Consider the following 12,280-nt stretch of genomic DNA (forward strand, 5'->3'; position numbering starts at 1 on the left):
ATAATAATAAATGCTAAAAACATTATAACACCAGAAAAAAAGATAATAAATTAATTTAAAGTAGCAGAAGTAGCATATAGCTCCTTTAACCAGTGTTTTTTATCAGTGTCATGTGATGCTCATGGTCTAATGTGAAGCTCGATAACTCTGTTGAATCTGTGCCTGTGATCCGTGTTGGAGCGTCGTTAGTGACCCGACCCGACCAGAACCAGAACCACCCTGAACCTCAACATGCATGAACTGTGTGTTGTGTGTTGTGTGTTGTGTGTGTGTGTGTGTTCGTGAGCTAAATCGAGGCGTCGACGCGTAAAGAGATGGAGCCTCTGCGCAGTAACAAAGAGTCTCTCTCTATCCGCCGACAAACGACGCCTGTTGTTGTGGTCGTGGTGACCTCAGCCCAGAAGGGACAGACAGAGCGCTTTGTGTTAGCGGCGAGCGAGCGAGCGAGCGGCCATGACAGGAGAGCCTGAGTAGAGATGAGGTCACTGCAGACATGAATAGAGATGCATGGAGACAGTCTGCAGCAAAAACACAGAGAATAACAACTTGATATTACAGATTTGTTTTAAATGTCAAAGGGATGGTTCAACATTTTGGCAAATTGGCCCATTGCCATAATCCCTATAGTCATAGCAGTAGGTTCGTTACCTTTAATTGTCGGTGCAAGCTATTTTTAGAACGGCAGAGCAGAGCCGTGAGCTGCTCAGAGCTACGCTACGGAGGCTCATTATGGGATTTCTTGGTTTCCCTCATCAAACTCATCAAATACACAATCCAACAACTCCACAACGCTCTGGTGGACAAGTTGTGACCTGCACATTCACCACGCTATGAGATAATAACACAACGTTACCACACAGAGTTGTTTTAGAGGCAAATACAGAGACTGCTGATGAAAAACTGTCCCTGAAGGCAACGCGCATCAGCGGTTTTGCATGAATTTCCCTCTACTTCCCTCTACTAACTTGTCCACCAGAGTGTTTTGGAGTTGTTGGATTGTGTATTTGATGAGTTTGATGAGGGGAAACCAAGAAATCCCATGAGCCTCCGTAGCGTAGCTCTGAGCAGCTCACGGCTCTGCTCCGCCGTTCTAAAAACAGCTTGCACCGACAAATAAAGGTAACGAACCTACTGCTATGACTATAGGGATTATGGCAATGGGCCAATTTGCCAAAGTGTTGAACTATCCCTTTAAAGTTTTTTCCTCCTCTCACAGTCAGAACCACCTCGGTGTCTAATCAGTGTTTTCCCTCTGTCGTGTTAATCAGACTAACAGGTTCAGCTCCTCTACACCTGCATGCAAACATCAGTGTGAACCTCAACCTCTGTTTTACTCCTCACACTCACACTGGGTTCGTTTTCTGCTTCTTCTGCTTTTTCACAGATTCAAATTGTGCACAAAAAGATCGACCTGAGCACCGTCCAGTCGAAGTGCGGATCGAAGGCTAACATCCGTCACAAACCAGGTGGAGTTTCTCATTTACAACAAGGAAGAAAAAGACGATAATTTAATGTCGTTTCATTAGTGAAACAAGTTCAAAACATCAAATTCATTCAATTTGATTCAATTCCAATTTGATTTTAAAATTCAAATTTTACACTTTTTTTTCCACTACATTTATTTTACAGCCACAGTTACTTTTCACTGTCAGATTTCATTGAATGAAGAAAGAAGAAATGTCTTAACATTTTAATGCAACCCAATGTCAAATGGTGAAACCGGTATTTTTTTAAATAAAAATCTGACTAGACTATGTACAGGAAAATAAATCTGGACTCAAATGTGGATTAAATGTCATTCACTTTTACAATGCAACACTACTAATAATACTTTTAAAATGTATCTTGACACGTTATTAGAAAAAAAGCAGTGTTTTTTTTTAGGATATGTCCTGCTCACTGTTGCAAAAAAAATGTTTGTTTCAAAATTAAATATATTATTTATAAGTAAACTTAAATCCATTGTAGGTGGACAAAATATTTAATATTTATAGTTATTTTGTGGTTAAACCATTTGACATTTTAAGGGCATTCAGTCTGACTTTTGTTGAAAAAGGTTCAAATGTCTTTTCAAATGACAGAAAACCAACATGAACACAAAATGTACATTTTCTGATACAAATCTGATGCTTTTAAAACAATTTTTTAACGATATTTCTGAATTGCTCTTCTCGACAATCCTTATTTGTCACTGATCAACACATACATGGGTGTACATCTGAATACATATTTTATATTTCACCAAAATTTGAAAAAAAAAAAAAATACAAAAAATATAATTGTTTGACAACTCCATCTGACTTTAAATCTCTGAACTAAACTGTAATAATTGTATAAAAAGTTTAAACCAGCTCCGTCTTAGAAGCTACAACAGTAAAATATGAATTAATTCAGCCAATGACGTTTAAAGGAGACGATCTGAGTTCTTCTTCCACTGGTTTTATCTTTATCTTTATTCCAGCTTCTTTATGTTTGTTTAAATAATGTGGGGGTTTTTTTTCGTCAGGCGGCGGAAACGTGGAGATCAAAAACGAGAAAGTGGAGTTCAAAGTTCAGTCGAAGGTCGGTTCCCTGGGCAACATCGGCCACGTCCCCGGAGGAGGACTGAGACGGGTAAAAACATAAAACATAAAACCACAACAACACGACAAACTCCACGTTTAACCACACACACCACTTCCTGCAGGACACGCACGGGGCTTTTCAAAATAAAACACCACCGCAGCTGCTGATCAATCACAACCCTCCGCTCATTCATCATTACTCATCCCTCGTTCTTTCATTCTGAGTTCATCGTCTTTACTTTTCTTCCTCTTTTTACTTTGAGCTTCAGACGCCTCCGTCTTCTCCGCTCAGTTCAGTAAAAATCCTCTGTTTTCATCATGATTTTTTATTTTATTTCATTTATTTTAATTTAATTCTTATTATTGTGTTTGATTTTGATTTTCCGTTTGACACCATCGTGTTTGTGTTGCTCTCCCTGCTCATTGTTGGTTGTGTTGCCGGGGCTGCTCGGCTCTGCAGAGGGAGAAGGGGAAGGAAGGCGAAGGGAGCTCCGGCAGCCCCTCCATCTCCTCCCCCGCTGTCACCCCCCCTCTGTCCCCCTCAGCACCCAACACCCCCAACACCCCCATCCTGACCAACCCCCTCATAAAGATTGAGGACTCCTGTAAGTATCAATAACAGCAGCGGCAGCAGCAGGACGGTTTTAGACGTGGTTTTTTCTGTCCTTTATTCATGACTTTGATTAAAAAAACAAAGAAATGTAATAGATACAACAAATAGATATAGAAACATACAAATGAAAATATTTTGATGTGGTGGACACTGATGATGTAACACAAATTGTAGAGAGAAAACAGTAAAAAACTAAAAACTAAATAATAGATAAATAGTAAATTGAAAAAAAAAGTCGAGTGATATCACATAATGTAATGAAAAGAAGAAAAAAACATTGGGAAAAAAGAATATTATGATAGCCTAGAATCCAAAAATGAAATGAAATGAAGAATAAATGCATTAAAAAATAATTTATATGATTTCAATTTTCATTATCAATGTATAAAGATAGATAGATAGATAGATAGATAGATAGATAGATAGATAGATAGATAGATAGATAGATAGATAGATAGATAGATAGATAAATACTTTATTAATCCCGAAGGAAATTCATCTGTCAGCTGCTCCAAACATTCTGATAGAAAATACTTAATGCAGACAGATGTAGCAGCAATATATATATATATATAAAAAATAAAAAATACTGTACTATCACCTATATATTATACATATATGTATATACACATATAAAAGAAATATAATTCATAAAATTCAGTTAGTGCAGATGTCAAATAAATATACAAATAGATTAAAATAAAAAATCTAAATGTTAATGTAATAAGAGTAAAATAAATATACAGACAAATAAAAAGAATGATTTATATAATACACACACACACACACATACATATATATATAAAATACTTTAAGTATAATAAAAAACACATTGAAGTAAATAAAACTGAACCTGATGAACTATAATGATTGTGAAACAAGTGAATATAAGAATGTGTGACATCATTTCAATGTAATAAAGTAAATAAATACAAATAATACTATATAATATGATGTGAAAATCTATTATTATAAAATGTAAGAACTATAATAGTGTTGGTGTCTATTATGTGAATAATATAATAATTCTCATCATGTAGTGATGATGTAACAGTCGTCCACCAGGTGTCACTGTGCTACCTGTGTTTAAGCCCCGCCCCCCTCCTCCAGCCCTGTCTGACCTCATCTGTGTGTGATGATGATGTCGCTGCAGATTGAGAGCCACAAGCTGACGTTCCGCGAGACGGCCAAAGCCCGCACTGACCACGGCGCCGAGATCGTCTCGTTGGAAGACTCCCCCCAGCAGCTGAGCACCGTGTCGTCGTCCGGCAGCATCAACATGGCCGACTCTCCGCAGCTGTCCACGCTGGCCGACCAGGTGTCCGCCTCTCTGGCCCAACAAGGCTTGTGAACGCACCGTCGTCACCTTCCTCCTCCTCCTCTTCCTCCTCCACAACAACACGACCGACCACGTAGAGGAGCTGTGACAACTTCCTCCTTATTTTCACAGGACTTTTTTAGCTGCCCGTCACTGTTTCTTCTCCTTCACTAACTGTTCTTCAGCCGTTACTAGTAGAGTAATGATGAGAAAAGAAAAAAAATACAGATTAATGAACACGTTAGGCCAGAAAAACTACAAAAAAAGTGTTTAATTTCTCTCTCTGTGGTCTTTGATCTCTTGATTTCACCTTTTGTAAGTTTCCCTGTAAGAGTTTAAAGCGCCACCAACAGAGTCACGTTTTACTTTTTCTCTCCACACACACTCACTCACTCGTCCCTGGTGAATCAGATTTTACGACTTCCTGTCACATGGACTGTTAATTCCCCCCGTTAGTTTTACTTTTTACACAAGAGATGCAGAAGAATAAGATGAAGGGAAGGGAAACTTAAAGCAGAAGGAACAGTTAGTTACAGGGTACGAGGGGCAGCCAGAGGGGGCGCCAGAGGGCAAAAAAAACATGAAAACTAAAACAAGAAAACAGTCAAAAGAGTAAAAAAGTAGCAACGTTTTTTCGTTATAAAAGGCAGAAAAGATGCTTTCAGACCTCACTGCTGTTTTTTTTTTTGCTTCGTCTTAGTCCCGACGTTGTGTGCTGCACCTCGAGCTACCGCGGGTGACGGCGGGGAGGGGTGCTACCTGGATTTAACTTTAAAAAAACCCACAAAAACATAACAAAAAAAAGAAATAGGAATAAAAACAGAACGGCTAGAGTAGAAACTTCGGTTTGTGTTGGGCACAGTTTTATAATCGTACTCTGTGGATATATGACATGTATTTGATATGAAGAAACATTTGTATCGTGCCTGCTACTGTCAGTGTTAATTTTTATTTCTCTCTCTCTCTCTTTTTTTTCTTTTCTTTTTTGTTACTGCTCTATTGTAAATGCGCTAAACGCTTGACGTACGAGGAGGAAAATTAACCTTAAGGCATTTTAAAGTGTAACTTTCACGGCCAAAATTTGTCGAGAGACAGAAAACGAGTTCATCAGTATTACTTAACGGTAGAACGGTAGGATAATAATAATATTATTAATTAATTAATAATAATAATAATCATAATCGCAGTTAATCAGAGTCTTAAAGCGAGGCTACGTAACTTCTGCTAAACTGAGGCCACTTTCTGAGATGATGCTGAACGCTACGACGGGACAGTAGCACGAGTGTTTTAGAGGAATCGTCGAGAGAAAAAAAAAGTCGAGCGAAGGTGAATTTTGCTGCACATTAACCCAACTTTTAAAAACTCCAACTTTTCTTCCGTCAAAAGTTACATAGTCGCGCTTTAAAAAGGACGACGGAGAAGTTTGTGTTGAGTGAATATGAGCGCGGTGCAGAGCCGACGGGTGGATGATGATGATGATGGTGATGATGGCAGGTTGACTGGGCCAAGTTTGAGAAAGAGGACGGATTTCTATTAAAGTGAGAAAACTGAGGAGCGTCGTCGTCTGTTGCCGGGTAGAACAGGATTCATGAGGGTGTCGCTCTCAGCTGGTTGTTTTTAACCTTCAGAGATTAAACGCTTGAGTTACAGACAGAGAAAAGGTCAAGGAGGAAGAAAAAGATACACACAGGCCAAAATGATGTGGACACTGAGAACTATGAGTTATAATTTGGTGCTAAAACAACAATATAAACTCTTATAATGAAGTAAATTAATGCCCTGTTTGTCCTGTTTAACATTAATTTGGAAAAAGGAGAAAAGTTCAAACTGTTGTAGTTCAGTTTGTGTTCATTCATATTAAAACAACTGAGTATTTTTCTTATAAATCATCAATTTATAAGTGTTTTCCTGTTGATAGTCTCACGCCCCCTAGTGGAAAATCTCAACCTTTAATCTATATACTGTATCATTCTCTAAATTTGAATTAAAAGGCACAAAATGAAATCTAAACTCAACACAGGTCAATTAAATTGATTGATGTGTCTACATACTTTTGGCCTTATGTTGTATTTCACATGAGGGAATTTTTTTTCTTTCATTCTTCAAACTTTATCAGTTCATGTGAACAAAAAACAACCTTTTTTCTTCCCTGTCGCTGTAAAAAAAGAAAAGAAAAGCTTTCTTTGTATTTTCTATTTAAATGAAATGAAACAACCAGCTGCAGATTTGTTACCAGTTTCCTGTTTATTGTTTCCTCTATTTGTAAAGACACGTGCTCAACGATCAATGATCAATATTCCTCAATAACGACTCACGATGATGATCACGATGAGTTAAAAAAACAACTTCTTGCATGCACCCCATGTAAGAGACAGCCGTCTGCTTGTTGCCTCCCCTTCACAAAGTGGTCTCTTTGTATATCCTCTTTATATATGATATGCTCTCTGGATTCTGAAGGATATACCGACTAAAAAAAAATACAAAAATACATGTGTGTATGTATTACTGTGTGTGTGTGGGTGTGTGTGTGTGTGAGTGTGTGTGTGTGTGTGGGTGGTGCTAACCTTCACTCACAGGTTGTCCCACACTTTTGCTCCCAAACTATGTGTGTTTACCATGTATTGCCAACATAGACATAAAAACAGCAACAGCATTTTATCTCTATGATTGCAAAGAAGACGCTACTTTTAATTTGAAAGGACAGACAGGTAGGATGTAAAGGTGAGCTAGCAACATTATCTGCATGCTACAGTTAAATTATTATTATTTTTTATCTCCAGTAGTCGACCACATTAATGTGGGTGTGCAGGACAGGACAGGACGTGGGTGTGTAGCTTGTGTAGCTACTGGAGCTGCAGTTAAAAAGGAAAAGAAAGAAACTTCATCACTCACTCTGTTTCCTTTTCTTTTCTTTTATTTCTTTCTCTTTCTTTCGGTTTCATTCAGACGCTGTACAGTTGTGGAAATGTGATTGTTCTCGTTATTGTGCATTTTATCAATAACTGGTTTATGATGATTCTTGTTGCTGTATATGTGTATTTGAAAATAAATGCTATGAAGTCACAGTCGTTGTCACTTTTTTTCCACACACAAACACACAAATACGGTACTCACATTCACATCATGGGGGGAGGAACCGGGGATCGAACCCGCGACCTTCCGATTGGAGGACGACGGCCCAGGCCACTGCACTCTCATCTCCTCTGGGTCCAAAACAGCTGTTATTTACCATAAAACCTGTTATATGCTTTTTATTTTGAGTTAAAATTACACATTTTCAGTCTTAGCACGGATTATTTAACGCAGGATAGTGTAATAAATGTATCTAACCTACCATAATACGTAGCCTATGTGTATATAATGTATAAATCCGCATACCAGCTTTCTTGTGCGTAGGAATACGGTGGTTCAATGGTTGAAAAATGTAGTTCCAACAGAGTCAGAGATGATTGATGCAAGTTAAAGATGGAAATGTTTATAGTTTATTCGGTAGTACTTAATAGTATGACTGTAGCCGAGTAGATTCATTAAATTTAATCAATTACCAACTGTTGAACTGCGCACAGCTTATCTACGGCGTAATTACTGTATCACTCCGCAGGTCAGCCTATTTTAGCAGGGATAACGGTACTTCAACGGTTAGAAAATGTAGTTCCAACAGAAATAGACGTCTGACAGTAAGATAAATCGATTTATGTATCCAAGTATAATTATTTAAGCAGTTTAACATCTATGGGATTTTAAATGACTAAATACAGTTGTTTTTCGTTTTATTTTTTAACCGAGATTAGAAGTAGATTTATGAGCCGTTGAACCGTAACGTTGAGCATTACCAAAGTCATATTATAACGTCTCTGGCATTACCTCTCATCAGTGAAACATATTACTCCGCCAATCAGCCGTTAAATGTGAAGGTGGGCAGAAGCTTGTGCATAGGAATATGGTAGCGATTGGGAAATGTAGTTCCAGTACAAAGAGCTGTTTGACAGGAACATTTAAATCAATTTAGGTATTCAATTATAGTTGTTTATGCAGCTTAAAATATCTATGGGGATTTTAAATGTCTAAATTCCGATTTGTTTTTTGTTTCCTTACCGAGATAAGTAAATTTATGAGCCGTTGCATTACTTCTTATCTGTGAAATATATTACTCCGCCACAGGTGCGCTTGTGCGTAGGAATACGGCAGTTCAGTGGTAAGAAAATATAGTTCCAGTACAAAGAGCCGTTTGACAGCAAGATACAGTGGTCAAAGTATTTAAAGCAGAAGTAAGTGATATATTTGTGTTAATAAAAGTCTTAAATAGTTCTATCTTCCGACAGCAATCACTTACATAGAGTGTTTGGTCTGAAACACGGGTCTGTCAGTCACTCTGCTCTGCTCTGAGCCGAGGAGAAAACATTTCTCGTATCCTACAGTTTTTATCCAATGAGGAGAGAGAACGGCATAAAGGGCTGTGTGTGCAGCCAAGGAACGCCGTGAATGTGGTGACGTAGGGACGAGGACTGTTATGGTGCGTTCAAGGAAACTCGTAACTCGTGTTTTTCCGACCTGTGAAGTCGTACCAGTTCGGTCTGGTACGAGTTCACCGGTCGGAAGTTACGAGTGGCCGTTATAGTGACTTTCACAGGTAAAACAGGTCGGAAAAACACGAGTGGGTTGCCTGGAACGCTACAAAGTCGTAAGTTGTGACTTGAAGCTGTAATTTACGGTTTCAAAAGCCTGCCTGGAACGCAGCATTAGCCAAAACGACCGGATCGCTTACTTCTGCTTTAACTTGAATCATTTACTAAATTTAATTTCCATGAGTATTTGTAAGTGGCTAAAATACGTCTCGTACTTACCAAACCCAACAGTAGGCTACACGCCTCTGTGCAAAGTGCTTCACTGTGTAATAATGTATCACTCCGCAGATGAGCCTTTTGAGTGCCAAGGTGAGTTTATGCGGATGAATACGGTAGTTCAATGGTTGGAAGATCTAGTCCCAGAGGAAATGTCTCTCTGACAGCAAGATAAAAGAGATGAACATATTCAAACTGTACAAACTATAGTGGATTTTTCTCTCCTGTGTATTTGAAGTAGCTAAATTAACTCATATGCTTATAAATTATTGTTTTTGTGACACATTTGACAGATTCACAGACACATTGCGACACTGAAAGACTGGAGGCCCAGAACAACTGCACCAAGTTAAACATAAATGTTTTAATGGTACTATTTACAAAAAAGAAAAAACAATTCTGCTTTTTGATTAGGTTAACTGCTGCAACAATCGAACAGGTACATCGACATCTTGCTCAACTACAAAAGAAAAAACAGTGATTGAATGGCTGTGGCATAAAAAGGTGTAAAATGAAAAAAAAAAAACAACCATAGATTTTTTTTGCATAGCAATTAGGGTGAGGGGACAGAGGGGGAGGGAAGAGTGTGGTTATATGGACACTGCAGGGGGGTTGGTGGAAATAAAACAAAAACAAAAAAAATGAATCCAATCTTGCAACACAGTAGTCTGGATTTGATTAATCTGAAAGTGAAACTATGAAACAGCAGAAAATATTCCCTTAAATTGAAGGACCTGAGCTCTGGGTGGCTTCTAGCTGAGAGCTGCTACATCGGAAATGTTTGCAGGGGGGAAAAGCTGAACCAGAAATTGAAAAAATAAAATAAAATAAAAACAGGCAGGGCAGGTAGGTAGGTAGGTTGGGAGGGAGGGGGGGAGAGAGAGAAAGAAGGGCTAAATAAGTGTGTTAAGTTTTTATTTTTGCCACATTTTGACTTTTGTAATACAGCAATGACCGTAGAAGGAGGAAGAGGAGGAGGGAGTGAACTCAGCAGATGGTACAAATCATCCCCTGTGATTTATTCATTTATTTATTCATTCATTTATTCCTTTTTCTCTCTTTTTATTATTATTATTTTTTTTATTAAGTAAGTGGAAATCTCACTGTGTGCTGTTGTGGTAAGACTAAACATCGGCATGTTGTTCAGCATGCAGCAGCAGCGCTTTCTGTAAGGGCAAGTGCTCATCAAAAAAAATGACAACCTCAGTCCTTGAACGTACACATCGTCGTCATCGTCGTCGTTATCGTTGTCGTTATCGTCATCACCCTCTTTTTAAAACAACAGAAAAATGAACAACAGAACGGGAGAGCTGAGGAAGAGGCTGCGAAGAAGAGGAGGAGGAAGAAGGGGCGAGATGGGAGCTGGACACTCTCCACAGAGACTTTTAAAGGTAAAAAGGAATGATTTTTTTTCGTAGTTTTTTCTTAACTATTCAAAAAACACAGAGAAATGTGTCGTTACGCTGGAACAGACAGAACAAATTACAAATAAAACATGTCAGGAATGAAAAAAAAAACAGAGAAAAGCAAAAAAAAAAGAGAAAAAAAGAAAAAACCCAACAAAACTAGTAGACTTGGCAGTTTGGAGAAGTGCTCTGGTGATTTCAGGCGACCTCTAGAAGGAGGATGAGGGCAAAAAAAGGGGGCGGGGCCATAAGGGGGCCAAAAGGGGGCGGGGCCACATCTCAAATGTACCTGTTTATTTGGATGAGGAATGAAGGGGGGGGTATAACTGTGGGGGGCAGAAGGAGGAGGAGGAGGAGGGGAAGAGAAGGGGGGTATTTTTTCTTGTTTTGTTATTTGTCACTCCACTAAAAATGTACATGGGAATTACAAGCAAACTAGTCAATAGAAAACACCCTTTGGCCATATTTTGAGGAGTCCGCTACATAGTGCGCTACGAGTGTACACGCGACATATGAAACACCACTAAGCCCCCATGTACATTGTTTAGCCTACTACAGAAATCATTTTTTGAAACGCGTTGTTTTATAACTTTTTTTTTTTTTAGGTTTTTTTTTATAATAATTTTTTTATTTGTTTTTTTTTTTTTTAACATTTATCCTTTTTTTTTCCTGTGACAAAAACAAAGTGTAGGGAAAGGCTTCTATCTCCATAATGTTCACTAAAAACTGTGAAAAGTATTAGACTGATGTTTGAATATCAAACAACAGGAACCCATTTAATATCTTTATTCTGCTTTGAGGTTCTGCTTGTTAATGCCAGAGAGGAGCGGGGGGGTCGGGGGGTCGTTCGGGGGTAAATGGAGGCGTGAGGAGGAGGTGGGGGGGTCGGGGGGGGCCGGGCGACCTCAGCCTTGTCAGTCATTCATCGGTGGGTGGAGGCCTTGTTGTGTTTGGAGCCGCCAACGCCACCAATGTCGTCGTCGCCGCCGCCGCCGCCACACGGCAGGTCCATGTCGTCCGAATCCAGACGTCCGTAGGCTGTTGCTCGGCAACCTGAGATGCTGCGCATTCTGGGCCTGATGTGGTGGTCGCTCTCCGCCTCGGGCTCCGGGGCCGGGTCCTCTGGTAACGGGAAGCCGCGACGCTCCCACGGCGCCACCGTCTGGAAACATCAGAGAGACAGAGAAAGAGTCAGAGTTAGAAACTGTTTTTTTGTTTTTTCCTCTAAAAAATGGATGCACTTTATCACTCCTCTCTTCGTTTTATTACTGGAGATGTGTTCCCAACCCATCACTGTGTTCTTTATAATAAGGTTGGCTGGCCATCCTTAAGTGTAAGGAGGGAACAACATTGCATGGTTTTTATTTACAAAGCTTTACTTGAAATGTTACATGTTTATCTTACTAGCTTAATCTCACTTAGAATCTGTAACTTACACACTCGTTCACAGGACACCTTGGTTTTACAAATTCCCAGTATCAGGACAGAATTGGGGAAGACTGCCTTTCAGTTTTATGCCCCCCAAAAGTGGAATAACC

At 39.1% G+C, this 12,280-nt stretch overlaps 2 protein-coding genes across 7 annotated transcripts in view; one reads left to right on the forward strand and one right to left on the reverse strand.

The window, feature by feature from the left end:
- Window positions 1-7,560, forward strand: part of LOC311002855 (uncharacterized protein) — a 34,474-nt gene extending 26,914 nt beyond the window's left edge. For 2 of the 3 annotated variants that reach the window (XM_083994414.1, XM_083994415.1), the window contains 4 exons: window positions 1,385-1,466; window positions 2,507-2,613; window positions 3,025-3,169; window positions 4,331-4,472. In XM_083994414.1, coding sequence (XP_083850540.1) covers window positions 1,385-1,466; window positions 2,507-2,613; window positions 3,025-3,169; window positions 4,331-4,335 — 339 coding nt within the window. In that variant the 3' untranslated portion in view covers window positions 4,336-4,472. Of the gene's footprint in view, window positions 1-1,384; window positions 1,467-2,506; window positions 2,614-3,024; window positions 3,170-4,330 lie in introns of all 3 variants that reach the window. The other variant, XM_083994416.1, reaches the window with a different exon arrangement.
- Window positions 7,561-9,744: 2,184 nt separating this feature from the next.
- Window positions 9,745-12,280, reverse strand: part of LOC311002834 (KAT8 regulatory NSL complex subunit 1-like) — a 45,816-nt gene continuing 43,280 nt past the window's right edge. For all 4 annotated transcript variants that reach the window (XM_083994374.1, XM_083994376.1, XM_083994375.1 and 1 more), the window contains one exon: window positions 9,745-11,904. In XM_083994374.1, coding sequence (XP_083850500.1) covers window positions 11,665-11,904 — 240 coding nt within the window. In that variant the 3' untranslated portion in view covers window positions 9,745-11,664. The remainder of the gene's footprint in view (window positions 11,905-12,280) is intronic.

Source organism: Trachurus trachurus (genome assembly GCF_905171665.1).
Source record: "Trachurus trachurus genome assembly, chromosome: 19".
Lineage (NCBI taxonomy): Eukaryota > Metazoa > Chordata > Actinopteri > Carangiformes > Carangidae > Trachurus > Trachurus trachurus.